Source organism: Natator depressus, chromosome 3, assembly GCF_965152275.1.
Source record: "Natator depressus isolate rNatDep1 chromosome 3, rNatDep2.hap1, whole genome shotgun sequence".
Classification (NCBI taxonomy): domain Eukaryota; kingdom Metazoa; phylum Chordata; order Testudines; family Cheloniidae; genus Natator; species Natator depressus.
The window spans coordinates 155,614,049-155,639,655 of NC_134236.1; the positions used below are offsets into that span (position 1 = coordinate 155,614,049).

Sequence of the window (25,607 nt, forward strand, 5' to 3'; positions counted from 1 at the left end):
GGCAGAGACAGGAAGTGGAGCTGCTCAGCTTTCCCAGCAATATTTTTACTTTTATAAATGTACTTTTGTACTTTGTCCTTTTGTAAAGGGGGTGAAGAAAACAACACTCACAGACTCCTTCTGGTTCTCCCACTGCCCAGCCATGCCACGCCCACCAGTCCTTGCCCTTTCCCACCATCTCCTCATGTGGAAGGCCTATGACACTGAAGGAAAGCAGTACATGAGTTTGTTTTCTGTATAAATAGACACTATGGTAATGTCCCTGAACTCTCAGAGGCACCCATCTTAGAGTTCATTTCTATCACACTTTATTTATAGCTTTATCGAAGGAGATAAGTTTATCTCCATGTAGTTCGCTGATATCACGGCATTGGACATAAAGAGGAAAGAATAGTTTCTCCTGGTTCAAATATGTGGCTCTATATTTGTAATGCTCCTAAGGGTTCATTCTCAGAGCCAAAGAGATTCCTCTTCCTGTCATCCAGAGGTAAAAAGATGGGCTGTAAATGAAAGCTAAGGCCAAGAGTTTCAAAATTGAATTATTTGGTGTGCCTCAGGTTTTTGTGCTGAGCCACCTGCTGATATCAAGTGCAGTGGTGGGCGCTCATCAGTTCTTAGAATCAGGCTCAAAGTTTTCTCAGGATGAGGGGCTAAAAATCAGTGGCTGCTTCTGAAAAGGCTGGTTTTAATGAACGTGTTGGGTATGTGCAGGCTTGGAAGGAATAGATTTTTATCAGTAAATGCCAGCACACAGTGATTTCACCACACAAGCACAAACCAATGAAAAAATTTCTATAGATAATTGAAATTCCAGTTAGATAAAGTAAAAAAAAAAATGTTGCTTGATAACTTATTAGTGTTTGATTTGAGGGTATTTACTTCGTACATTTTGATGAGATGGTGACAGTTTGCATTTTAAAATTTATAAAGCTTTAATTTTTAATCATCATCTACTGTCTTTAATTATTGTCTGATGTTTGTCCCCCCATCATCTCCTGCAGCCATGAAAATTTAAATAGATAAACATAAAAAAATGCTTAAACCCCATAATTTTGCACAACCGTGAAAATTGAAATGGATAAAAATAGAAAAAATGCTTAAAAATAAAAGTTGATATTGTCTGATGGAATTATAGAAAAAATAAAAATTGAATTCTGCCAAGCCTAGATATGTGGAAAGGGAGATACCTTCTTAGGTCCTGATCAGGCAAAAGCAATTAAGCATGTGCTTGACTGTAAGCTGTAAGCACATACTAAAGTCCATCCCTATTCAGCCACAACACTTAAGCATGTCTCTTATGTTAAGTAACAGAGGGGTAGCCGTGTTAGTCTGGATCTGTAAAAGCGGCAAAGAGTCCTGTGGCACCTTACAGACTAACAGACGTATTGGAGCGTAAGCTTTCGTGGGTGAATACCCACTTCGTTGGATGCATCCGACGAAGTGGGTATTCACCCATGAAAGCTTATGCTCCAATATGTCTGTTAGTCTATAAGGATGCCATAGGACTCTTTGCCACTCTTTTATGTTAAGTGTACGCCTAAGTGCTTTGCTGAATTGAAGCCTTAGAGGACATCTCAAATTTTACTTGAAAAATGAAACTAAAAAGTGGTCCTGACTCCTGACCACTTGTGGTTGGTTGATGGGACTACGGCAAGCGCACGCTATGGAACGTTTAGTCTGCAGTAGCAGTGTCCACATGTTCAGAAAGTGCATGGCAAGCTAGTGCACTGCAGATTTACACCATGGCTAGCCATGCACTAACTTACTGTGTAGACAAACCCTTAGTGAGAGCTGTGTGTCAGATTGGGGGAAGAGGGGAAATACCTTTCGCTCCTATGATATATGCTGTACAGCAAAGGAAAACACTAAACTGGGAGGAGAGGTAGATACGCTGGAGGGTAGGGATAGGATACAGAGGGACCTAGACAAATTAGAGGATTGGGCCAAAAGAAATCTGATGAGGTTCAACAAGGACAAGTGCAGAGTCCTGCACTTAGGACGGAAGAATCCCATGCACCGCTACAGACTAGGGACCGAATGGCTCGGCAGCAGTTCTGCAGAAAAGGACCTAGGGATTACAGTGGACGAGAAGCTGGATATGAGTCAACAGTGTGCTGTTGTTGCCAAGAAGACCAATGGCATTTTGGGATGTATAAGTAAGGGCATTGCCAGCAGATCGAGGGATGTGATCGTTCCCCTCTATTCGACATTGGTAAGGCCTCATCTGGACTACTGTGTCCAGTTTTGGGCCCCACACTACAAGAAGGATGTGGAAAAATTGGAAAATGTCCAGCGGAGGGCAACAAAAATGATTAGGAGACTGGAACACATGACTTATGAGAAAAGGCTGAGGGAACTGGGATTGTTTAGTCTGCGGAAGAGAAGAATGAGGGGGGATTTGATAGCTGCTTTCAACTACCTGAAAGGGGGTGCCAAAGAGGATGGATCTAGACTGTTCTCAGTGGTAGCAGATGACAGAACAAGGAGTAATGGTCTCAAGTTGCAGTGGGGGAGGCTTAGGTTGGATATTAGGAAAAACTTTTTCACTAGGAGGGTGGTAAAACACTGGAATGCGTTACCTAGGGAGGTGGTGGAATCTCCTTCCTTAGAAGTTTTTAAGGTCAGGCTTGACAAAGCCCTGTCTGGGATGATTTAGTTGGGGATTGGTCTTGCTTTGAGCAGGGGGTTGGACTAAATGACCTCCTGAGGTCCCTTCCAACCCTAATATTCTATGATTCTATGAAAACAAAGTTCCGATTACCATGTAAATCATATGCATGTCAGGTTCATTAGTATCAGCAGATGTATGTCATGAAATGATGTACAGTAGTGAAGTATTTCTAGCAAGGGCCCAGAGGGAGGTGCAGCTCATTCCAAAACCATGGAGCTGCCTGCAAGGCCAAAGCTTTCCATTCAGATTCTGTGCATATTAGAGGATCAACGTAATGATAGAGCAGCTAAATGAGGTCCAGCAGTTTAGTGTAGGTAACCTAGAATCCACAGCAAAGCTTTTTATAGATCTAGCATGGTTATTAAAAGGCTGTCTTGTTAGCCCCCTCCTGAGTGTCCTGGCTACTTGCTTCAGTTTTCATCAGGGCCGAAAAACCTTTGAAAACATTATTTTGCACATAATAGAGTATGAAGTGCTGACTCTGAGCTGTGATCCTGGGAATGTCCGAGGTTTATTTCAATAGTTATTGTGCACATTTCCTTAGAGTCAATGTAGGTTTGGAAATATTCAGTGCACAAAAATGTTAATGCAGGGGATTTTTCAGAGCTCTGGGTTTGGCGCTCCCTTGCTGTTTTAGTCGATAAGAAATAAACTGATCCAACAATTCTGATGATGCTGTCAGCTGACTAGCGGTTTGCTGCACCTGGCGTCCAAAAAGCTGGGGGGGGGGGTTCTCAGCTACTCTCTAGGGAGTCAAACAAGGTGAAGGAAGGATGGTCTTGAGGTTAAAACACTGGACAGGACTGAGATCTGGATTCAATTCTTTTCTGACACAAACTTCCCATGTGAACCTGGACAAGTCATTTAGTCTCTGTGTCTCAGTTCCCCATCTATAAAATGGAGAGAATGCTACCTCACAAGAATAGTGTGAGGATACATTCACTCATGAGTTTGAGGTGCCCCGGGGCCATATCGATATCTAGATAAATATTCTTCCGATGGATGCTGGTCTCCCCTAAGACTCACTAATTGTCCTTCTCCACAGGGAATTACCGGACCAAGTAAGAGCCCTGGTGAGACTAATGAAAAGTGATCCGGTGAGTTGACTGGAACGCAGCATGTTTAATCTCACAGCATGAAAAGGAACAGATATTGCTTCATGGAACAGGTCTGCCTCCAAAGATACCCAGTGTGCACATCAGTTGGGAACATAATGAACTTACACTTTTTCTTTCTTTATGCAGAGAATCGATTTCAACACTGACTGGAAGATCATCACTGTGTTAATTGGAGCCAATGATCTGTGCAACTACTGCAAAGACCCTGTAAGTAGCAGGATTGAGGAGCTGGCATGGCAGCAAGGCTGACTGGTGTTGATGTAAAAACACCAGTGTAAGGAAAGCCAGCCTCTGCGTCCCATGAAATCCAAGGTTGCAGGTAGGGGAAAGGAAGTCCCTGAGTTCTGAGGGTCACCCAATATGCCAGACAAAGCTGAATTTTGTGGAGTACGGTGGGGTCTGTGTGGAGTGATAGATACTCTTCTGGCAGTGCCTAGTTTTAAACAGAGTTAGCAGCAGCAGACTAAGATTGTTGTGGTCTCTGCTTGCTTGCTGTGGGGTAGGAACCAGCCGTTATGTGGAAGTGAGAGAGAGAGAGAGAGGAGCCTGCCTTTCTTGACCATGTCTGGGGCATGAGGTGAGGGAGAGAGGGCGGGATTCTTTCCTCTCGGCTTTGGTGGTATACAGGGGCTGGAAAAGCCCCCCAGCTAACCTGGGAAGAATTGTCCTGGTTCAGCACTGTGTTAGGCCACCACAAGTAGTCCAACACCGCCCACCTCACCTCACCTCACCTCCCCGCACAAGTCCTGGCACAGGGTGGTGTTGGAGGCAGGACGGAGCACGTTGGAAGTCTCTGTAATGGTCAGTGCTACAGAGATTTTTATGCTGCTTCAGACTGTGGCTGCCAGAAGGAGAGCGTGGGACCTCTCATGCCCCTCACCCCAGTTCTAAACCTGGCTCTGAATCTAGGGTGTTGTCTCTTTTGTACACAATCCTTTTCACTACCACTAGCACACTGAGGTCCTCTGCCCCCCCCCCCAGGGTGCAACAGAGTGGGGGGATCCTTGTGGCTAAACAGACCTAGTCAAGCTCCCGTGCTGCTGCCAGATGTTTATGGCTGGTGTGTCCTTGCCTGCTAATGATGTCAATGGATAGCAGTAGAATGACACACCCTGAAAACATTTGTGCCTCTGTTTTTATCATATTTTGGCTGACCCCGTTCGAACACACTTACCACTTGGTTCTTTCCCTCAGCCAGAGATGAGGGGCCCATTGGACATTGACTCAGTCTGCTACAGCTCAAGAGGGAGCTCTAGAAAAGCCAAGGTTGTACTCCGCCTATCTACATTTGAGGGCGGAGTAATGGTATAATTGAGCCACTTGGTTTCTGGAAGAGAGCAAGAACATTCCACTGAGCACAGCCTAGCATGGCAGAAGTAAGGGGATGGGAATGAATGCCCAGTGCAATATCTTTTTGTTGTCTCAAGCCATTTGTGAGACGTCATTGGCAGTAACTCCTGCTTCTCTTCTTTTTCTGTGAGGATTACTATTCAGCTGTAAATTTCACCAGCCACATTCAAGAAGCCCTCGATATTTTGCATGCAGAAGTAAGTGGTTTTAGTAACTCATTGGTCAGCATTGCTTCTTCCTCCCCCAGTTCTAGTAGCTGTGGGGTAGCCAAGGGGTGGCCCCTTGAACCAAATGTATCCCAATGAGTTCCATAATGCAGCCTACACTGCCTTCATCTCTAATGCTGAGAGAGAGCCTGACAAATAAGACACCAACATACAACCAGGGGCAGGAGGAGGGCGAGTTCAGTCAAGTGAGGTGGAGAGGAAAGATCAACAATTGGGAAGGACTGGTTGAGTAGTTAACCAGGGCAGAAAGGGGGAGCTGCACTTGTGCTCTGCACTTTAAAATAAAGGCATTGCAATTTGCATGACCAGCTCCTGCCAAGCAAAGCTCTGACTTTCCTTTCAGGTTCCCAGGGCTCTGGTCAATCTGGTTGAAGTAATGGACCTCCTCCCCTTGAGGCAGATGTTTCTGGATAACCAAGTACAGTGCACCACACATCTCACTGGGTAAGGCAGCTTTTGCCTACTCTGGCGTCCGCAGTGACTCTCGGTGGGAGAAAAGACAAAATTTGGTTCCCTGCTTCCTTATGGAGGAAACCTGGGAGTCCTAGGGAGTCCTATCCTCTTGAACCCTAGCTATAGACAGGGGAACCCTACCCATTAATACCCTAACCATCGCTAAGGGAGCTCTACCCATTATTATTCCAACCCTTGCCCAAGGAGCCCTACCCTCTGTCACCCTAACCCTTGTCCAGGGAGGCATATCTATTATTACCCAAACTCTCCCCAGGGCAGCCCTACAGGAACCCTCAAATGTAGATAGGAACCTGTAGGGCTTCCCTGGGGAGAGTTTGGGTAATAACAGATATGCCTCCCTGGACAAGGGTTAGGGTGACAGAGGGTAGGGCTCCTTGGGCAAGGGTTGGAATAATAATGGGTAGAGCTCCCTTAGCGATGGTTAGGGTATTAATGGGTAGGGTTCCCCTGTCTACAGCTAGGGTTCAAGAGGATAGGACTCCCTGTGCTAATGTTAAGGTTCCAGAGGGTAAGGCTCCCAGGTGTAGGGTTAGCATTCCATAAAGGAGGGTGAGGGCTAGGGTAATAATTGGAAGAGCTTTTCAGGCTAGGATTAGGGTTCCAGATGGCAGCACTCCCCAGTTTAGGGTTAGGATTACAGAGAGTAAGGCTCTTCCTGTGAGGGTTAGGCTTGGGGCTGGTAGGGCTCTCCCAGTGGGGGTCAGGGTTGGGGCTGGAAGGGTTCCCTGGATTTGATATGGGTTTTAGCATTAGGGTTCTTTGTCTGGTGGTGTCATTGGAGTCTGTTGGGTTCCCTGGGGTAAGCCTACAGTTATAGAGGATTGGACTCCACTGGCTATGGTTATGGGATACGAAGAGCTATCACACATACATCTACCCAACTTGGAATTGCATGTCCCAGCTGCAGTGTAGACAATACCCTTAGGTGCCCCAAAATAATGGGACATAGGGTGACATAAGTGCAGTGCATATCACCTTGATATGCTTAGCAGTTGCCAAACTGATATGTGAGCTGCACCACTCATGTAGGGCAAAGGGGCAGGTAAAACTGTGGCTTGAGATTGTGCAAGATGGCAAAGGCCATTTGGCACTCTTATAGAAAGGGTAATATATAGACATCCAGCACAGCTCCCAGGTGGTGTGCATGCTGAATGGCAATGGGTGAGTGTCTCTTGAATCTACACTCTTTGTTCTAATGCTGTATGTTTCTGTCACTTCTGTAACCTCTTCTGCAGAGATCTGTGTAGTTGTGTTTTCCCAGTGACAGAAGGGTCACAAGAGCTAGCGATGGTGATGGAAGCTACCAGAGCCTACCAGGTACATCTGCCAGGATGAGTGCAGTTGCTTTGCCTACAACTGAGGCAGGGCAGAGGGTTTGCCAGCAATCTGTCTGTTGCAATTTATAACAACATATACAAAAAGTGCCCATCTACTACTCTGGGTACCTTTGTTATTATTTAAAATATCAGTGTGGCAAAATCAGCAGGAAAACTCTATCCCTAACACAAACCCATAAGTGGGACTTTCCTCACCCAACCGCCATCCTCACAAACAATCACTCCCATCATGCTCAAACCTCTTCAGCCACTAAGGCAAAAAGATGGGTTTTGCCATGTGCCCTGAAAGTCTGTGATCCCTGATTGTGTCGGCCCAAGGGTGGAAGTGCAGCTACATGCCCTACACACCACTTAAGGATGACAAAGTGGTTGGTGGGTTGATGATGGTCTTTTTTGTCTCTTACAGAACAGCACTTGGAAGCTAGTGGAGTCCGGCAGGTATGACACCCAGGAGAATTTCACGGTGGTACTGCAGCCTTTCTTCCGAAATACCAAGATTCCTCTTCTTCAGGTATGGCTATAGGTCACTCTCAGTAGTTAGGTTAGATGCATGCACTCACCCACCCATCTAGAGTATATGAAAGTATCAGGGTTTGCCAGGTGCTCTTGAAGTTCCCATATGAATATAATTTGGTTTGGGTATATTATGCTGTTGGAATTCCTTGAACAGTTCCCAATACTTGGATTTACATAATTTATTTTTATACCGATTACTGCTTTAACTTTTGAGAAATTATTTAAAGATTACATTTAAGATATATCTATATACACTTGTTCAGCAAGGGCAGTTGTTAGCTAAAAGTACTGTTATTGTTATACTCTTATATAATGCTTTTAATCCGTAGATTTCAAAGCACTTTGCAAAGGACACCAGTATCACCATCCCCGTTTAATGATGGGGAAACTGATTAATCAAGCAGCATATGCAAATACACAGAGAGCCCTGGCCATAATGTTAGAGCTCTTAAAGCTGTCTGGCAATAACCCTCACTGTTAACTAACAGCGTCGTCATCTCTTTCTGACCCATGATCTTACTCTTCTATGCCTGTGCAGAGAGAGAGATCTACATAGTAATCAGTCCAAAATGTAGTCTTAGGCAATCAGCCCTTCCCCCATCTTTGGCAGTAGGATGGGGCTCCAGTGCCTGAATAGTGACTGAAGCAAGCTAGTAAATCTAAGAACTGACACAAATCTTTTCTGAAACTTGAAAAATATTCACTGATTTTTTTCACACATCTGTGCTTCCTGATTTCAGTTGGAACTGGAAACAGATGTGGTCAAATTCCAAACAGGAGGAGCTGTGGTATTATAGGGCCAGAGGGAACCAGAAAATGCCAGAAATAACTGGTGACAAGTTGCAAACGTTCAGCTTCTTCTTCTAACAAACCTTTTCTGAGACTGCAAAAATTGGGCTGAAAAATCTCACAAAATCATAGGCTTTGATTTCTGCTCAGATCAGCCTTTGTTAAAAGCCCTTCCTGTGGGTTTTGACCCTGGCTAAAAACTTGTAAATGAAAAATAATAGATGCAATTTGTTTCTGAAAAATGTTTAGACCTCAAAAATGATTTTCTTCCAGTTTTGCAAAAAAAAAAAAAAAATCAGATATTTTTCCATATTATATCCAAACTTGAAATGGGCCTGACCCAAAATCCTGGCTACAAACTTGGTGGAAGATCGCATACAGATCCAAAACTTGGCAGCAGGTCCTTACTTCTCTAATGAGCCAACTCAAAACACTTAATCAAAACATCCTCAAACCTTGAGGAAGTTCAGTTCTGGATCTAAACTCTGTGGCCTTAATCCATCTAATCCAAACTCTTTTATCCACCCCTAAAATCTCATGAGAAAACCAATCTCTTAAAACTTCCAAACCCAAACTGTTTCAGATATTACAAAATCAGTAATAAACTGGAGTTCCGCTCTGAAAGGTGACTGTGTGGGTGTACTCAGTTATATCTGCTAACGTCAGTGACAAACAACTCTTACTGCTTTTTACTCCTGTTAGCCCTGCAGAACTGACACTGTTGAAAAAGAGGGAGCTACAAGAGAAGGAGTTTCTTCTTCTGTTGCTTCTTGTGTATCAACAGTAGACTTGTGTACTAACTTCCACCAAGCTATACCTGAGCAAACCCACTGAGGAGCATTGTGTGGTTTGCAGCACCCTTATTCCTGGTGGTGATGCATGAGAAGGAAAAGGCCCACCTTAACTCTCATATCCAAGCTGAGTTTGTGGCTGTGGCACTGGAGATCCTAGAGAGAAAGACAAAACACAGAGCCCAACAATGCCATTTTTTGAGCCATGATAGAACAGCACATTAAACATCTGAACTTTAGGGTGTTTATCCTTTTGGGGTTGGCCCATTGCTAGTACTTGGTGATCCTTCCTGGTAATACCCCACTTCATCTCCCCAGATGGCCAGTAGGCCTTCCACATGGGAGTGTATAACGGGAATGCCAATGGGAATGCCAGTTACTACCAATAGCCTCTGCTCCAACTTCACTGAACCAAAGTAATAAAGTATAAACGAACTTCTTGCACTCAGATGTCCTTTGCACTTTCCTTTTCAGGATGGGCGTGCAGATATCTCCTTCCTTGCACCAGACTGTTTCCATCTGAGTCAGAAATCCCAGTCTCAGCTCTCCAGGGCTCTCTGGAACACCATGGTAGGGATGGCATGAACTTATATATCTGTCTCATCAACCAGAACTGATTCAAAGTATCTTTAAAATCATCTCCTTTGTGTAATAATTGCGGGACTGGGTGGCTCAGGCCACTGTTGAGGGGACCCAGACCATTCATGTTGAGGTCACCTATTCAAATCCAGCCCAGGTCAGTGTTGATTAAAGGTCTCTTCCATCTGTTGGCTAAGTGGTGAACTGAATTTGATGCATCTCAGTTCACATCCTATTGGACAGGTGTCCACATCAACAAGAATGAAACCCATGGAATGCACTAGCTAACAGTCTCCATGAAAGAGACATTGAACACTGCATGGGCCATGGAGACTGACTGACCTTCCTTCTCACCTTCCAGGTTGGGGCTGAGGCACATTTGTGTGGCAGTGTAAGTGATGCTTGTACTGCTGTAGCCTTTGCTGTACCTGTTCTGTGGAGAAACAGAGGACTGTAGTCTCCATGGCTGTCAGCCCAGAACCTTTCACCTACTCTAAATTCACTTTTTAAAAGGAGTTTAGTCAGGGAGGATCCCGAGTTTTTATCGAGGAACCCCTGCAGTGATGCTCATCTTTCCTTTTACTCACTGGTGCTGTGACAAAAAATGGAAGATTTATCCTCACTGCCTGTCGCACTTTGTGGTTGATGCCATGTTTCAATGGAGACATAAAGTTAGACAAGGCCTTAGCCCTGGTATTCTGGTCAAATTCCAGTACAGCTACTTCTGCCTCCCTAAATTCCCCCAGCAATACAGTATGCTCCTTTACTTACTGTTCTAAACTACTGCCTAGTGTTACTGTGCTCTGTGACACAGCTGCCACGTTCCTCCCAAGAAATGGCTGCATTTCAATCACAGGCAAATCAAGAGCTATGCAATTACTGAATTTAATTAAATTTGTGAAGCACCTTTCAATTCTTTGGGTTTAAAATTGCTACAGAAATGTAAGATGAGAGGACACAGCTACAAAACTAATCCTCCCCCTTTTTTTCCCCAGCTTCAGCCTCTAGGGGAGAAAACTGACTTCTTTGACCTCAAGGCTAACATTACCCTGAGTTGCCCAACTCCGGTAAATACTGTACCATTATGGAAGCAAGGGGTTGGGATGGGTGGGTTCTTGGAAAAGATCCAGTATTTTTGGAACAAGTCTGCTAAAATTCTGCTTCTCTGTTAACTGTATGTGAATATTTTCTTGCATAATAGCTGCTTCAGTGTTTCTGAGTCTTATACCGTCTTACAAAAACTGACTGATAAGATGGCTGAAGCGGTGTTTAGATCTTTGGCCAGATTTTTAAAGATGCCTAAAGATACAGATAGGCACCTAGTGGAATTTTCAAAGGGATTCAGAATGGATTTTCCCTTTGAACTCATTGGCAATTAGGTGCCTAGATGTTTTTGGAAATCCCACGAGGCACCTATTGGTGTCTTTAAATGCCTAAATGCCTTTAAAAATCTGGCCCCTAGTGACTAATACTGAAGAGGTGTATGCAGCTTTCCCCCATTGGGTGTATGGATCTAGGGAGTCTCATGTTTTCTTCAACCTCCAACACATGCATTTGTCATTGCACACCAGCTCAGCAGTTTCTTCTTTCGACAATTGGGCAGCTGCTTCTCTCCCTTTCCCTCAGCCCTTTTTCTAACTTCTTCTTAAAAATTTGTGATGTATAAATTCTACTCTGTCGTGAGTTTCAGAACATCAGTGCATTCATGGACTTTTGAGCTGCTATATGACAATAGAGGGAGATGCTACTAGTTTCTTTCCTCCTTTTCCTGTACAGCAATTACCCATCTATGAATTTCTCATGTGTCTATCACCATCATCTGTGTTTCTGTCTTTCTTACCTACCTTCATTACATGAGTTTGAGCCTCCAGCCACTATTTAGTAGTAAAATCCCTACAGAGAAATCACTAGCATAGCTGATTGTCTGGAACATAACAGGAACTGCTGTAACAGATCAGACCATCTGTCCACCTGATCCAGTATCACACTTTGGGACTGATGCTGATGCTTTAGGTGAAGGTGAAAATAACAAATTTGGCCAGTTGTGCAGTGAGTAAGGATTTGGGAAATTCTTTCCTGACCTCTGAAGAGATGAGTTTATGCCCTGGAGCATTGAAGTTGGTGATTACCTTTATCTTACCAAGGATAACTATAAATGCTGTGAGTCAAAACTTATCCACTCCTTTTTTAAAGCCACTTCCGCTTTTTGTCTTCACCCCCTGTAACACTTTCTCAGGGTATCCAGGATTATGAGTCACCTTGTGACACCCATGCCTCAGTGAGAGAGACATTTGCTGGTGCTTACCTGGGTGTCAGCTCTTTGACACCACCACCTTGAGGCTCTGCCAGCCCTTACTTTGCCTGGCAGGTTAACCATAGGTGCACCCCAATCCCTGAGCCCCTTTGAAGCAGTCCCCTGCAGTGCCAGCCACTGGACACATGCAGAAATTACCAGGTAAGCTGCCCCCAAAGGAACAGTGCATGCGCCAGCTTGTTTGATTCAAGTGAGGATCAGCTCCAATATAGCAGCACAGCACTGAGATATGTTTATAGTGAAAATAATCCTATGTTTATTATCCAAGGCTAAGATATAAGGGATAGCGAATAAGGATAACAATGGAAACAGAAACAGTTACATATCAAACAAAAAGTAAGTAACTTTAGACTCTAAGAAGTGTGTTATAAACAGGCTTAACCCCTCATCATCTAAAGTTGCTTTAGGTGAGAGAAACAATTTCCCAGCATCTCCAGCCAACATGTCTGGGATCCCTCCTTCATGATTGCAAAAAGCGCTGTCCTGTTTTCTTCCTCTCTGAAAGATAACAAAATATCTCCTTGCATTTTTTTTTATATTCTTCAAAGCTCATTTCTGGGCCCCAGAGACAGGACAACCCCTGTTGGTTTAGTCTCCAGTGTCTTCTCATCCCCTTGTTGACCTCATATGTAAATTGAGCTCATATTATGTTGGCTTACAATGCTTAATTTACAGAGATAGACAGGTGAAAACACATCCTAACTTCTCTCTGGAAAAAACTTGTTTTTCTCTTTGGTTGGTGACAGACTTTAAAACATATGTTCAGTACATATACACAATTACTTAAATATCCTCTCTACATACATGATGCAGTGATTGAGGATCAGTATGACATATGCTTTTATTAGAGACTTCACATGATATTCTATATGGATAAAGACTATGAAAGTAGTGTGCTAGGGTGGTGAGTGTCAGGCCTGCTAACAGTTGTTGTTACAGAAAAGTAAACCCTTGGCCAGTTGGCATCAGTGGGCTTCTGTGTCACACCCCTGAGACAGTGGGTTCCACAGATTCACTATAGACTGTGGGAGGTACTTCCTTTTTATCAGGTCCAAGTTTACTTGGTATTAATTTAATAAGGCGTCCAGTTACTCTCCTCTTGCAGAAGAGTGAAAATGAATGTTGGATTTGTTTTTCCCTACATCCCTTACAATCTGATATTCAAAATGCCCTGGAAACTGTTGCCTTGCATTGTTGCTGTCTATTCTGGACCTATTCTGTGGACAAACAGGGTTTTGAAATGAGTCTTTTAACATGGCAAGCCCATAGCACTTTGTGGAAGCCGTGGGTACATGCTTACCGTGGCACTTTCCCTACTGAGACTGTTGTGAAGTCTTCATAATTGCAGTACAGTAGCTAAGTTACACGAGAGGCTGTTTCTGGGGAGTTCCATCTGTCATTTAGCATATCTGTTATTACAGAAAATGACTTCAGATTCTGATGTTCACGGGCTCCATCTGTTCCGTCCCTTTGCTTCTCTAACTCAACACAGCAGATGTTGTGTATGTGTGACTGTCATATGTGCCAGGCTATAGAGACGAAAGGTCTATAGCAAACCATTTATAAGCATAATGGGTTAATTTAAAGGATGAAAGTCTGCAAGTGAGAGGGGGGCGGATTTCTGATTTAAACCATTTGGAATAACTCTGCTCTTCCAGTAGGAAAGTCTCTTTGACCCTGCGCCTTCAGATTCTGGGTTCTGTATTACTAGTTTATTAACAATCGTGCAATTCTCATTCGGGAGAAGCAAGCCTCCTGGTAGGGGTCTTTAATCTATGAGAGTCCATGTTTCCTGAGGTAGATGCTGGGTACCAAGACCACCATCCAAATTATACAGCCACTGTGGGAAAAGGGTGAGCCGTGCATGCCAGGCTCCTCCCCGCTGAGGCAGACAGAGCTTCCCAAACTTCTCCACGCCCTAGACTGGAGTGGATAACAGACCCAAACAGCCCTGCACTCTTTGAAGGGATCTGATGTGTGCGGGTGGGCTGGACCAAAGCCCCCAGATCTGAATACCCCTAAATTTTAGGGGAGGGTGTTTGTTTCAAAATCCAGATCCACACTTTGTAGCTCAGGCCATCTCTAGTTATATTATCTTTTGGCAGCAGAAATCCTGATCTATTTGCTGTCTTCTATGTCCTTGTTTGCTGCCTGATCTGTATTTCTCTCCTCACTCATCAGCACAAACCCTTCCTGGGAACATACAGGAACAGCAACTACACATACCCACCTCTGGAACCTACTAACAAGCCAATTCAGGTAATTGCCTGTATCGCTTACTGTACATTGCACATACACACATGGATGCAAAATTGCTCCTGTCTAGTGGGTGTTTTCACGTCATTTGGAATTTGTAAATGGTAATTTCTTACTAGGCTTTGAACATACAAATCTCCTCCTATGTCAACAGGTATTTAAACGCTTCTTTTTCAAGTGTTTTTGTGCTAACACAATTGTACCAACCAGTGCGGACTGGGAATAACTGTATTAAAACTGTTCTCAACACTAAGTCATGACAGTAACAAATCCAGTCAAGGGACACTACTGTAAGTCAGCTGCTCCAAATATACACAGTATTGGCAAGAGAACTTAGGACCTGTCAGCCCCAAAAATGCAGGCTTAGGTGACTTGTTTTAAAGGAGGGTTTATAGCCTCATCAGGCATCCAGCCACTAGAGGCAATGTAGACGGAAGTGGTGATAACAATATGTTACATAAACTTGCAATATGTCTCCAGTTAAGATCTACTGCCTCTTAAATGAAGGCTTTACATTGCACCATAGCAGAGAAACTACAGCAGAGGAGTTAGCGTAACCAGTACAGAGCTAATTCTGGGTAGGAACTGAAGAAATGTGGTGGGAACCTGCGCTTGCCACATGGCTGGAGGAGGTGTGGAGGCCTCCTAAGATAACTGAGCAGTTCTGTTGGTGTGAGTATGGCTGGGGAAGATGATTGTCCAAAGCAGTGGTCTGAGTGGCTAAGTTAGGCCTTCTTAATGAGGTCACTGCTGTTGTATAGCTTCAAGTAATGCCCAGCTGGGACTTAATTTCCAAACAAAATAGAGTGAATCCCTGCATCCGTTATGGATTATAAATAAGGCTAAAATTTTGTCACAAGTATTTTTAATAAAAGTCATGGACAGGTCACGGGGCAATAAACAAAAATTAACGGCCCCGATCCCTTCTTGACTTTTACTATAAATACCCATGATTAAATCTGCTCTGGGGGCCCCAGGGGCTGATGGCTGTCCTGTGCTCCAGTGGCAGGGGCTGATGGCCACCAGCCCCCGGTGCCCTGAGGCTCCTGACCCCTGCTGCTCCGACATCCTCTGGAGTGGCACCCGGGACCATTCGTGCTCTGGGGCCGCTGCTCTGGGGCTGCCCCTAGGATCCCTGCTGCTCTGGCAGCCCCCAGGGCCAGCTGCACCGGGCTTCCCCAGCAGCGGCCGGTGTGGCTGGCCCTGGAGCCAACTGCTTGGGTGGCCCTGGGGTCAGCCGCACTGGCTGCTGCAGCTGTAGAAATCATGGAGGTCCTGGAAAATCACAGAAGCCATGACTTCTATGACCAGACTTGCAATCTTAGTTATAAAGAACAACAGGTGATACTAGCAAGTACTGCTTCAGACTGCAACTAAAAAGGAAACCACCATTCCCCCTCCCGGCTACAGTCCACAGCAGCACCCGGGTTGCTTCTAGAAAGCTAAACAGAGAACTGGAGAAAGCCTTCCAGTTCATGATTCTTGCACTTCAGTGGCCAAGTTGGAAGGATCCCATGGAAGAGGGCAAGAGAGCAGCAGTAGAAGGAAAAGGAGAGAGTGGAAACTGCTTCTCCCCCTGACCCCCCAAAAATTAAACCAGCTGACCTGTCCTGGGCCTTTATAACACCCTCTAACTGGATTGTAGTCTCTCTGAGCCACACCACTGTGTTAAAGATGAGGGCAGCTACATTTGACTTGAATTTTTTTCTGCAAATCAGGTGATACCCTCAAACTCTCACACAGCCACTGGTCAACATGGCCCTTGTCTGGGCAAGGAGTGGACACCCTTGCCCCTTATGGGACTTGCCCACTGTCTCAATTTCTTTTCCTCACTGGCACATCTCTGCTTCTCAGAACACACTGTTGCTGACGTTGAGAGGCAGTGTGGGTAGAGAAGTGGGCACAGGACCGTGACTCAGGCATTTCTAGGTTCAGTTCCAGGCTCTGCTACTGAATTGGCACACTATGTGACCTCTGGCTGACTACCCATCTGTGACATTTCAGAGGATAACACCTATTCTGCGTCACATGAGTACTGTAAGCATTAATTAATAGGGTTGACCGGACAATGACAATTCCATTTCATAGCAACTTTTAAGGTTTTTGAATTTAGTTTCATTCTGCATTGGAGTGAAAACAAACCATTTCAAGCATTTTGCAAAAATGATAGGGCACTGGCTTGGGAGACCCAGGTTCAATTCCCTGCTCTGCCTGATTCAGGCCAGAATTTTTCATCCTAGACCACTCTCAATCAGGCAGAGCAAGGACTCAACCCTAGGTCTCCCACTTTCTGCGTCATTGCCCTAACCAAAAGGCTAAAGAGTGTGGGAAGTTTTCTTTTCTCCTCTGCCCTCCCTTCCTAAAATAAACTATGTTGAAATCAGTACATCTCTTGACAAAACAGTATGTTTGGGTGAAATTTCATTTCACCAAAAATATTCTGACCAGCTGAATTAATCAGTATTTGGACAGCATTTCAGGATGAAAGGCAAGAACTGCCGAGCTCTCAGGTAACTAGTTAGGAACTACTTTTTATTGGATTTTGATTTGGTTGTAATATTCGTTCAGTGTGTTCCAAAGTATACTAATATCTCCTAACCATATGGCTGTTTGTTTTGTTGTTTAAGAATTGGGGCAGTGACCTGTCATGTCCTGCACAGAATCCATCTGAAAGTGTCCCAACATCAGGTGAGAGAGAACTTGCTTTGGACTGAACCACTGAGAGGAGTGGTTCCTAAAATCTGTGCTTTTTAAAAGCAAAATCTTAAAACTGTATTACCGCACATGTTCCATGAAAGGAAAACAACCAGGTTAGGCATTGTGTATCCAGCAGATAGCAAGGGCATTCTACTTTGCCAAACCCCGGCATCTTCACCAGCACAGCGGCTGCATTCTAATGGACAGACAACAGCTTGGCTGGCTTGATCTAGCCAGATGTGCCTGGTACATTTGCAGCAAAGCAGCTTTGACCAACCTGGGTGTACCTGCTTGATGAGCAGAACAGGTGTATTTTGTCCGGACATAGCCGGAATGCTTTACATCTGAGCAGTTCATAGGAAACCTATATCTAGACTTAAAGCCAATTGAAAACTGAACAGAATGAATATATGCAATTTTAAATCTATCTAATCTATTTTGGGTTTTTCTAAGGTGACATGTGAAAGGCAGTGTTAAGCTCTGTTTACTTCCCTATTACTCAAGCACATGATTTGGAGCAAACCAGGAGGCAGAAGTGAATTGCAAGAGTTTATTCCTCAGGCTAGTTGATGACTAAGTTTGTGTAGAACCCTGGGCCCACTCCCCCTGAAGTCAGTAAAGATATTGCCATTGTCTGCAATGGAAGCAAGATCACCAGGCCCTTCATCCAGGATAAGATTTTCCAATGATCACTGGTAACCCTGCTTTTTTCTTTCTTCTCCTGTCTAGTACATAAGCTACAGCCAAAAGACATCAAAGTCGTAGCAGCGCTGGGAGATTCCTTGACTGTGAGTAGTAGTGCTTCCCCTGACCCTAGAATGGGAAGGGCAATTCTAGTCTCCCTGGATGTTATGGTGTCAGACACCATCAGATGGAGAGCAAATTGTTGTGACTTGCCTAGCTGTGTCCATTTGCAGCAACAATATCTATGAGTGAATCTGGCAATTGCGAAACTGAGTAATAAATAGCCCGGACTAAAGCCAGAGGTGAGACCCAATCCTGCGAAGGTGCAGAGCTGCCTCAACTCCCATTGACTTCAGTAGGAGTTGAGGGGACAGAGTAACTCAAAGGATCAGGCTCATATTGCAGATAAGGGTTCTACATGCTTCACTCTTTTGAGAGCTCTGTCAATCCATTTCAGTCTTGACCTACAGTAACCTTGGCTACTCCCACACTGAGCCTTGAGCTTTTCTTGGAGGACCTCAGTCCTGATCTACAGCACTCCCTGCTTTTCCAGCCCCACGCCCCTGAACAGTGACCTGCTTGAATTTTCCCAGGAAATCTTCTTTTTGTTACTTTTATTCTCTTGATTCATGAAATGTTTCAGAGAGAATGGAAAACCTACCCTATGAGATGAGACTCAAAGAGCGTGGCTTGTTTAACCTAACAAAACAAAGGTTATGGGGAGATAGGATTGCTCTCTATAAACACATCCGAGGGATAAATACAGGGAGGGAGAGGAGTTATTTAAGTTAAGCTCCAATGTGGACACAAGAACAAATGGATATAAATGCCATCAACAAGTGTAGGCTTGAAATTAGGCGAAGTTTTCTAACCATCAGAGGAGTGACGTTCTGGAACAACCTTTCAAGGGGAGCAGTGGGGGCAAAAAACCTAACTGACTTCAAGACTGAGCTTGATAAATTTATCGAGGGGCTGGCATGATGGGACTGCCTACAATGGCACATAGCCAATCTGCCGCTGCTAGCAGCAAATATCTCTAACGGCCGGTGATGGGACACTAGATGGGGAGGGCGCTGAGTTACTACAGAGAATTCTCTCCCAGGTGCAGTGGCCCTGGAACCCTTTTAATAGTTGGGGTGCTGAAAGCCAGCTCCTTGCCCCTGTTAACCCCTCCCCCCCAGCTGGGGCCAGGAGCAGTGCCGTGTCTCTAGGAGGGGCGACCCGGACAGGGGTAAGGGGACAATAGTTGGGGGCAGGCATTGGGCCCGCAGCCAGGACCCTGCATGCAGAGCCAGTATAAGAGCTCTGGCCACAGGGCCAGCAGCCGGGACATTGGGAGCAGGGGGGTGAGTGCAGGGCCCTAGGCACATGGGGCCAGGGATCGGGGCTAGCGCCCCAAGAGTAGAGCCCCGAACACAGGGCCCCGGGCACAGGGCCAGCGGCTGGGAAGAGGGCCGGCAGCTGGGACCCGAGCCCCGGGCGTGGGGCCAGCGGATGGGGAGCAGGGTTGGTGGCCAGGACCCAAGCCGTGGAGTGGGGAGTGGAGGCCTGGGCATGGGGCCAATGGCCCCGCGTAAAACCTGGGGGTGCTGCAGCACCCCGCGTACCCCTACTTCCCGTGCCTATGTCCAGGTGTCTGGCTGGCAGGTCTTACTCACATGCTCAGGGTCTAACTGATGGCCATATTTGGGGTTGGGAAGGAATATTTCCCAGGTCAGAGATCCTGGGATTTTTCCACCTTCCTCCACAGCATGGGGCACGGATCACTTGAAAGTTTAAACTAGTATAAATGGTGGATTCTCCGTAACTTGCAGTCTTTAAACCATAATTTGAGGATTTCAGTAATTCAGCCAGAGGTTAGGGGTCTATTACAGGACACACTTCCATCCCTGCTCCGCCCCCAGAACAGCTCTGCCTCCAATCCCCTTCAGCCCCCAGTCCTGCTCTGCCTCCAGGCCCAGCTCTGCCCTCATTCCCTCTCTGCCCCCACTGCACCTCCATTCCTCCCCCTGCTCCGGCCCCAGCCCAGCTCTGCCCTCAGCATTCCCGCTCCACTCCCAGACCAGCACTGCCTCTAGCCCCAGCTTCTTCCCCATCCCCAGTTCTGCCCCAGCCCTGCCTTCAGCCCAAACTCCACTGCTGAGTAAGCCTTGGCTGTGTAGTAATGGAGGGGGAGCATGGACAGATTCCGCTACTAGTAAGGGAGGGCATGACTGAAAATGTTTGAGCACCACCGGCCTCGAAGACCCAGCTAAAACACTGGGTCAGGCAGTGTCCTAGGTGTCAAGTGGATACTGGACCAGAGATTAGTTTTCTTGGGTGATTAAAAATAGTGTGAATTAGTAATGGAGATGTCTTGTCTCTTACTCCTCTGTTGACTTATTCAAAACTAGAGCATGGTGGGAATTTTTTCCATCAAAAAAAATTTTTGATTGGAAAATGTGATTTCCCCCACCCCTCAGGAAAATGACAATTTTGCTGAAGTTTTTTTTATTTATTTCCATCAGGAAAATCAAAATGTTCATTTAAAATCTGATCAACATTAACCTACACCCTTCTGAGCTGCCACAGTGCCTCATGGAGTTGTAGTTCTGGAGCTTTGTGTCCCTATTCTCACCTATGGGCTGACTCCTCGACTGGACTACATCTCCCATGGTACACCACAGTCTCCTTCTGACTCAGCTACCATGGTACATCATGGGAGTCTCATGACCACAGTGCATAATGGGAAATACAGTCCTTCCAGGGAATCTGGTGCTTAGGGGACAATGGGGGCATAAGGCATCCAAACTACAATTCCAATGAGCCACTGCAGTGGCTTAGGAGAATGCAGAATAATGTGGAACTGAGCCGAAACAAAATGTTTTAACATTTCAAAATGAATTTTTCTAGTTTTCATTGCACAAAAATATTAACTATTTTGACTTTTCTTTCTGATTCAGGACTAAACCAAATGTCAAAATATTGGAATTTCCTGTGGGACAGAAATTCTGGTCTTTCAGCCAATTCTATTCAGTACATTTCAACTAACCCTTTAAATGACCCATTCAGTAGCAACAGCGTGGGCCAGTAGAGCTCAGCCCACGGGAGGACAAAGCCATTCCTGCTTCGCGCAACTTCCTCTGCTTGTCATCTTGCCATTTCATAAATGATTCTCACTGTCCTTCCAGACTGCTGTAGGAGCCAAAGCAACCAGCCTGAATGACCTGCAAACAGCCTGGAGAGGACTTTCCTGGAGGTGAAACACACAGCAGCTCTGGGTGGAAGTGTGTGTATGTGAGAGAACGGGAGTTTGCCTGGAATGTGCGTGTGCGTGCGCTGCCGTGGGTGGCTGCTTATGGATGAGTGTGACTGTGCCCGTAAACATGTTGGGAATGACAGATTTAGAGGCATTATTCTACAATCCATATAGCAGAATCCCAGATAGCTGGTTGGCAGGCATCAGTGCAATCTGTGCACCTTGAACAGCTGCTCACAAATACAGTAGGTACCAGTGAGGTTAGACTGCACAGCTCTGATGGGGCAGTGTGTGACATGCCTCTTTATGATGGGCAGCATCAGAATAAGTGGAAAATAAGTGCTCTGTTGGCAGTCTATAAGGCTGTCTACACTACAACCTGTGTCGGCTAACTTATGTCGCTCAGGGGTGTGAATAAACCACCCCCACGATTGACATAAGTTACACTGACATACGTGCTCATGTGCACAGCGCTGTGTTGGCAGGAGAGCTTCTCCCACCGACATAGCTCCTGCTGTTCAGAGCTGGGTTTTTTATGCCAACAGGAGAGCTCTCTCCCGTTGGCATAGAGCATCTTCACCAGACACACTGCAATGGCGCAGCTGCATCAGTACAGCGGTGCAGCTGCAGCGCTGCCCATTTAGACATGGCCTAAGGCTGTGTGCACTGCCTCAGCTGCAGCCCTGTTTGCCTTGATCTGAAATCTCCCTTTCAATACTTTCCCTGAATTCACACTTGACCTGTGGTTTATCCCCTTATTCCTGGTTGAGTCTTTTCTTTCTTTTTTCTCCCTGAGCTGATACAGCAGCAACTTATGGTGACCAAACAACAGATGGTATGTGCTTACAGTATTAACCCCGCTGACTGTTTGATTCTGTTCTTTCCTCCCACCGCTCCGTAGCATTGGAGGTGATGGAACCCTGGAGGCTCACACGACTTTACCCAGTGAGTATTTTGAAAATCCCCAAAGTTGGGAAGGGGAAAGGCACTCTTTGCTCCAAGACTGGGCCAGGCAAATGCTGGAAAGTTTGTGCTGGCTTCCCACCTTCCTTAGACAGGACACAGGATGCACATCTGTTGTGGATCTGAGGAATTTATTCATACCCCAGGTCAACATTGGGGAGAACCCCTCTGCTAAAAGTTTGAGTCAGTTCCTCCGTTTGACGGTTCTGGATGGGGCTGTAACATCAGCTCTGCTGAACAGATGAGGGACAGATTACAGGAGGAAATGACTAAAATGACACAAATCCAAAGCAGATGCTCTTCCTTTATTTCTCTCTGTTGCCTCCAGTGACAAGGTGGAAACCTTGCAGGAGCTGTGGGCTACTGATGCACTACAGAGCAATTGATGGTCCATGGAGTGCTGGTCACATGGTGATGGCTCATCCTTATTTCCAGCTCCTAAACTGGTCTAAAAGAAGCTAATAATAATTTAAATATTTACCTAGCACTAGTATTATTCTATGTAAACAATTGTTGTAGTTGCCATGGAGATTACAAAAGGGAGGGGAAGTGGTCCTTGTGACCATGAATTGGAGGGAGCTTGGTCCATGACAGTTCTTCTATTAATATGCGATCCATGCTCTGGAACAGTCTGACAATGCCTGAGAGTGTGTAGGATTTTATTTCAATCATTATCTTATATCCATGTGCCATGGGCATCACTCAGTTTTAAAGAAAAATTGGAGTCTGTTTATGCTGTGTGAAGTATTGTAAATGTACTGCTAACTACAAAGAGGCTTTGAACTCCACCTACGGCATTATAGACACAGTAACAATAATAATAATTTGCATATATAATACCTTCCAGCTGAGGATCTGAATCAATTCTACAAACATTAATTAAAGTCTTGTTTCACCTTTGTGAGATAGGTGTCATTACCTCCAACGTGTATATGGAGAAACCGAGGCACAGATAGGTTAAGTGCCCAAAGTCGCAGTGAACATGTCTTGACTTTTAGCCCCATGCCTCAACCACAAGACTGGCATGTGGGTTCTGTAGGAGGGGATGCTGATCCTTGCTTGCAGTGCAAAGGATAACCAGCATGTCTTCTCCTGTCTTTAAGATATTTTGAAAAAGTTTAATTCAGAACTCTTCGGCTTCTCCACTGGCACTGAAAAGGAAACAGCCGGGTTCAACTCAGCCGTGGGAGGAGCCAAAGCAAAGTAAGCATAATCACACCCTAGTCAGGGAGATAGTGGGATGAGGAGCTGGTGGACTGGCAGCATCCCAAGCCTGTGGTCACTCTTGAGTTAATACGAATTATCAAACTTTAATGGCTGATCCTATCTATACTGTACATAAATCTCTATGGTATAATATTCTTTCTTCTGAATATTTGAGGAGTGTGTGTTTGTTTATGACTTTTTCTACATAGGAGAGATGTTATCTTTTGACTAGAACTTCCTATCCCATATCTTCCGAGTCCAATACCGGTGCTTTAACCACAAGACACTCCTTATTCCCACAGTGAATTTTCCCATAAGTCTTTTACATGTAGGTCACTGGCTCAGTGTCAGACCAGGGCGGTAAAGACCCGAAAGCCACTGCCATCTCCCAGCTGTTGAATGACTTCTGGGTAACGAGATGGAATGTCACAGCCCAGTGCCTAATGAATAGGAGCCCATGATCAGCATTAAAAGCTATCCTGGCTAGCAGCACCAGCAGAGCAGCAGAGGATTGAATGAGCTATGGAGACTGAACTCCCCTAACCCTGGAAAATGACTCCTTCAGAGCCACTGATAGGTAAAATGTGCAGGCAGCCTCTATTGCCACTGCACCCAATCTATGGCTACACAGAGGACTTCAGTCTCCAGGACTGTCGATCCAGTGCCTTTCACCAGCACTCCATTTACTTGAAAGCGAGTTGCAAGTTAGCCAGCAAAGCTCGCATGGATGTGAAATACCTTGTCTCCAAGAGCAGGTTTGGGAATTGAATGTTTTCTTCCAAACACAATCCATTTGAGCCAGTCCTTCAAGAAGAATAACTCATCTCAGTCGCTCCTGGCTGGAGCCCTTGCAGCTCAGATTATTCTATAATTATTCTCTCATGTACGCCATCACTTTCCCTGCGTGGCCCTGGTGGTCCTGAAGTTCCATAAAACGGGGCCAGGAGGAGAAATCGAAGCCTTCCCAAGTTGTGTTCATTCTGCTCATCATTTCAGAACAAGGATCTGAATGCTCTTCTTTCCTGTCTCCATAGCAGTATGTCAACCCAGGCGCGTGAACTGGTGGAGCTAATGAGAGGCAGCTCAGTAAGTGCATAGCTTCTATAACCTGTGTAACATGTTTGGGTGGTGGGGAGAGGCGGGTTTCACAGCTGGAGAAAGGATAAAGGCATTTCTCACTGGTGTCAAGGTGTGTGTGCAGTGGGTGGATCACGGCAGCCAGGAAATTGTTACTCCGTTCTCTATATTAACCCTGATCGGGCCTGGGTTCCCATTGCACCAGGTGCTGAACAACCACATAGGAAGATGCAGTCCCTGCCCTGTAGAACTAAAAATGTCATTTAAGACAAGGTGCAACAAATGGGGGTAACAAAGAATAGGAGAGAGATGGGTACAGGACCCAGAGTTACAGAGGTGAGCAATGGCCTAACTTAATGGTTCTGAGCCATTCAAAAGTTGGAGCAAGAAAGACGGGAGGGTACACAAGTAGGTTGGAGAAAAAGGAAGGGACTGGGAAACCAGTATGAATGGTGGCCAGGGGACTGGAATGGGGAGGAGAGAGTTAAGAGCAGGGGCAAAGATGAAAGCAGGTGGCCTGGTGAGGATGTGGAGTCAAAAACCTGTGAATTAAAACAGGCAGAAGCAGTGAGCCACGTGTCTGGTGTAGAGGAACTGCCCCTCACCCCTGGAGTCCCTGCCCCGAGGAGGTTGGCGATGCTGTGCTGGTGAGGGGATGGCTGTAGCCTGGCCAGTAGGTCAGGCCACCTGAAGCTATGGTCCTGGCCAGCTGAGTGACACAATACTGTGCAATGTGTTGGGGGAGGGGGAATCCTGAGGATGTCGCAGGTTTTCTGGAGGCATGAGGTGGCCAGCTGCTCGCTCCAGAGTGGCTACTGTTCCTGGTCCAATGGGAGCTGGGAAGGGGATGGAAGGGCTCCCTGGCTTTTATTAAAGTCATAAGTGCTGCTCTTTCTGGGGTGTGTGAAAGACAGGAGACACCTGTTGGTGGGGCCTATGTGGGATGCTGGGTGCTGGGAAGAGACTTGTTGGTCCAGGGAGATCACCATGAGAGAATGGGAGTGCCCAGTGCTCCCTGGCTCCTGCTGGATGGTGGGTCAGAGTATTGAAAAGGCAGGGCTCTCCAAAGCATGTGTCCCTGTGTAGCCGCACAGATGCCTTGGGCCAACGTTACTGTCCGTTATTCTGCATTATTAATTTTTCATCAGGGTGTCTCCCTCTCTGAGAAGAGCTGAGTGGCAAAACTGGCATTTGAGCAAAAGACTAAATTGTTCTCAGATTTAGCAGGGTGTGTTTCCGAACATTCACCCCTTTAAAAACAGGGGGCAGGACTCTGTCCTGCCTGGCACCCCACTGGAGGGCAAAGGGGCGGGAATGAGA

General features: G+C 45.7%; 1 protein-coding gene across 1 annotated transcript in view; it reads left to right on the forward strand.

Annotated features, from left to right (window-relative positions):
• PLB1 (phospholipase B1) overlaps positions 1–25,607 on the forward strand; it is a 117,296-nt gene that overhangs the window by 71,317 nt on the left and 20,372 nt on the right. The window contains exons 37-51 of the mRNA XM_074947088.1: positions 3,717–3,768; positions 3,916–3,996; positions 5,271–5,336; positions 5,710–5,810; positions 7,076–7,157; positions 7,584–7,688; positions 9,748–9,843; positions 10,848–10,919; positions 14,348–14,425; positions 17,050–17,110; positions 17,849–17,907; positions 20,974–21,041; positions 21,943–21,986; positions 23,108–23,207; positions 24,245–24,296. Coding sequence (XP_074803189.1) covers positions 3,717–3,768; positions 3,916–3,996; positions 5,271–5,336; positions 5,710–5,810; positions 7,076–7,157; positions 7,584–7,688; positions 9,748–9,843; positions 10,848–10,919; positions 14,348–14,425; positions 17,050–17,110; positions 17,849–17,907; positions 20,974–21,041; positions 21,943–21,986; positions 23,108–23,207; positions 24,245–24,296 — 1,117 coding nt within the window. The remainder of the gene's footprint in view (positions 1–3,716; positions 3,769–3,915; positions 3,997–5,270; positions 5,337–5,709; positions 5,811–7,075; positions 7,158–7,583; positions 7,689–9,747; positions 9,844–10,847; positions 10,920–14,347; positions 14,426–17,049; positions 17,111–17,848; positions 17,908–20,973; positions 21,042–21,942; positions 21,987–23,107; positions 23,208–24,244; positions 24,297–25,607) is intronic.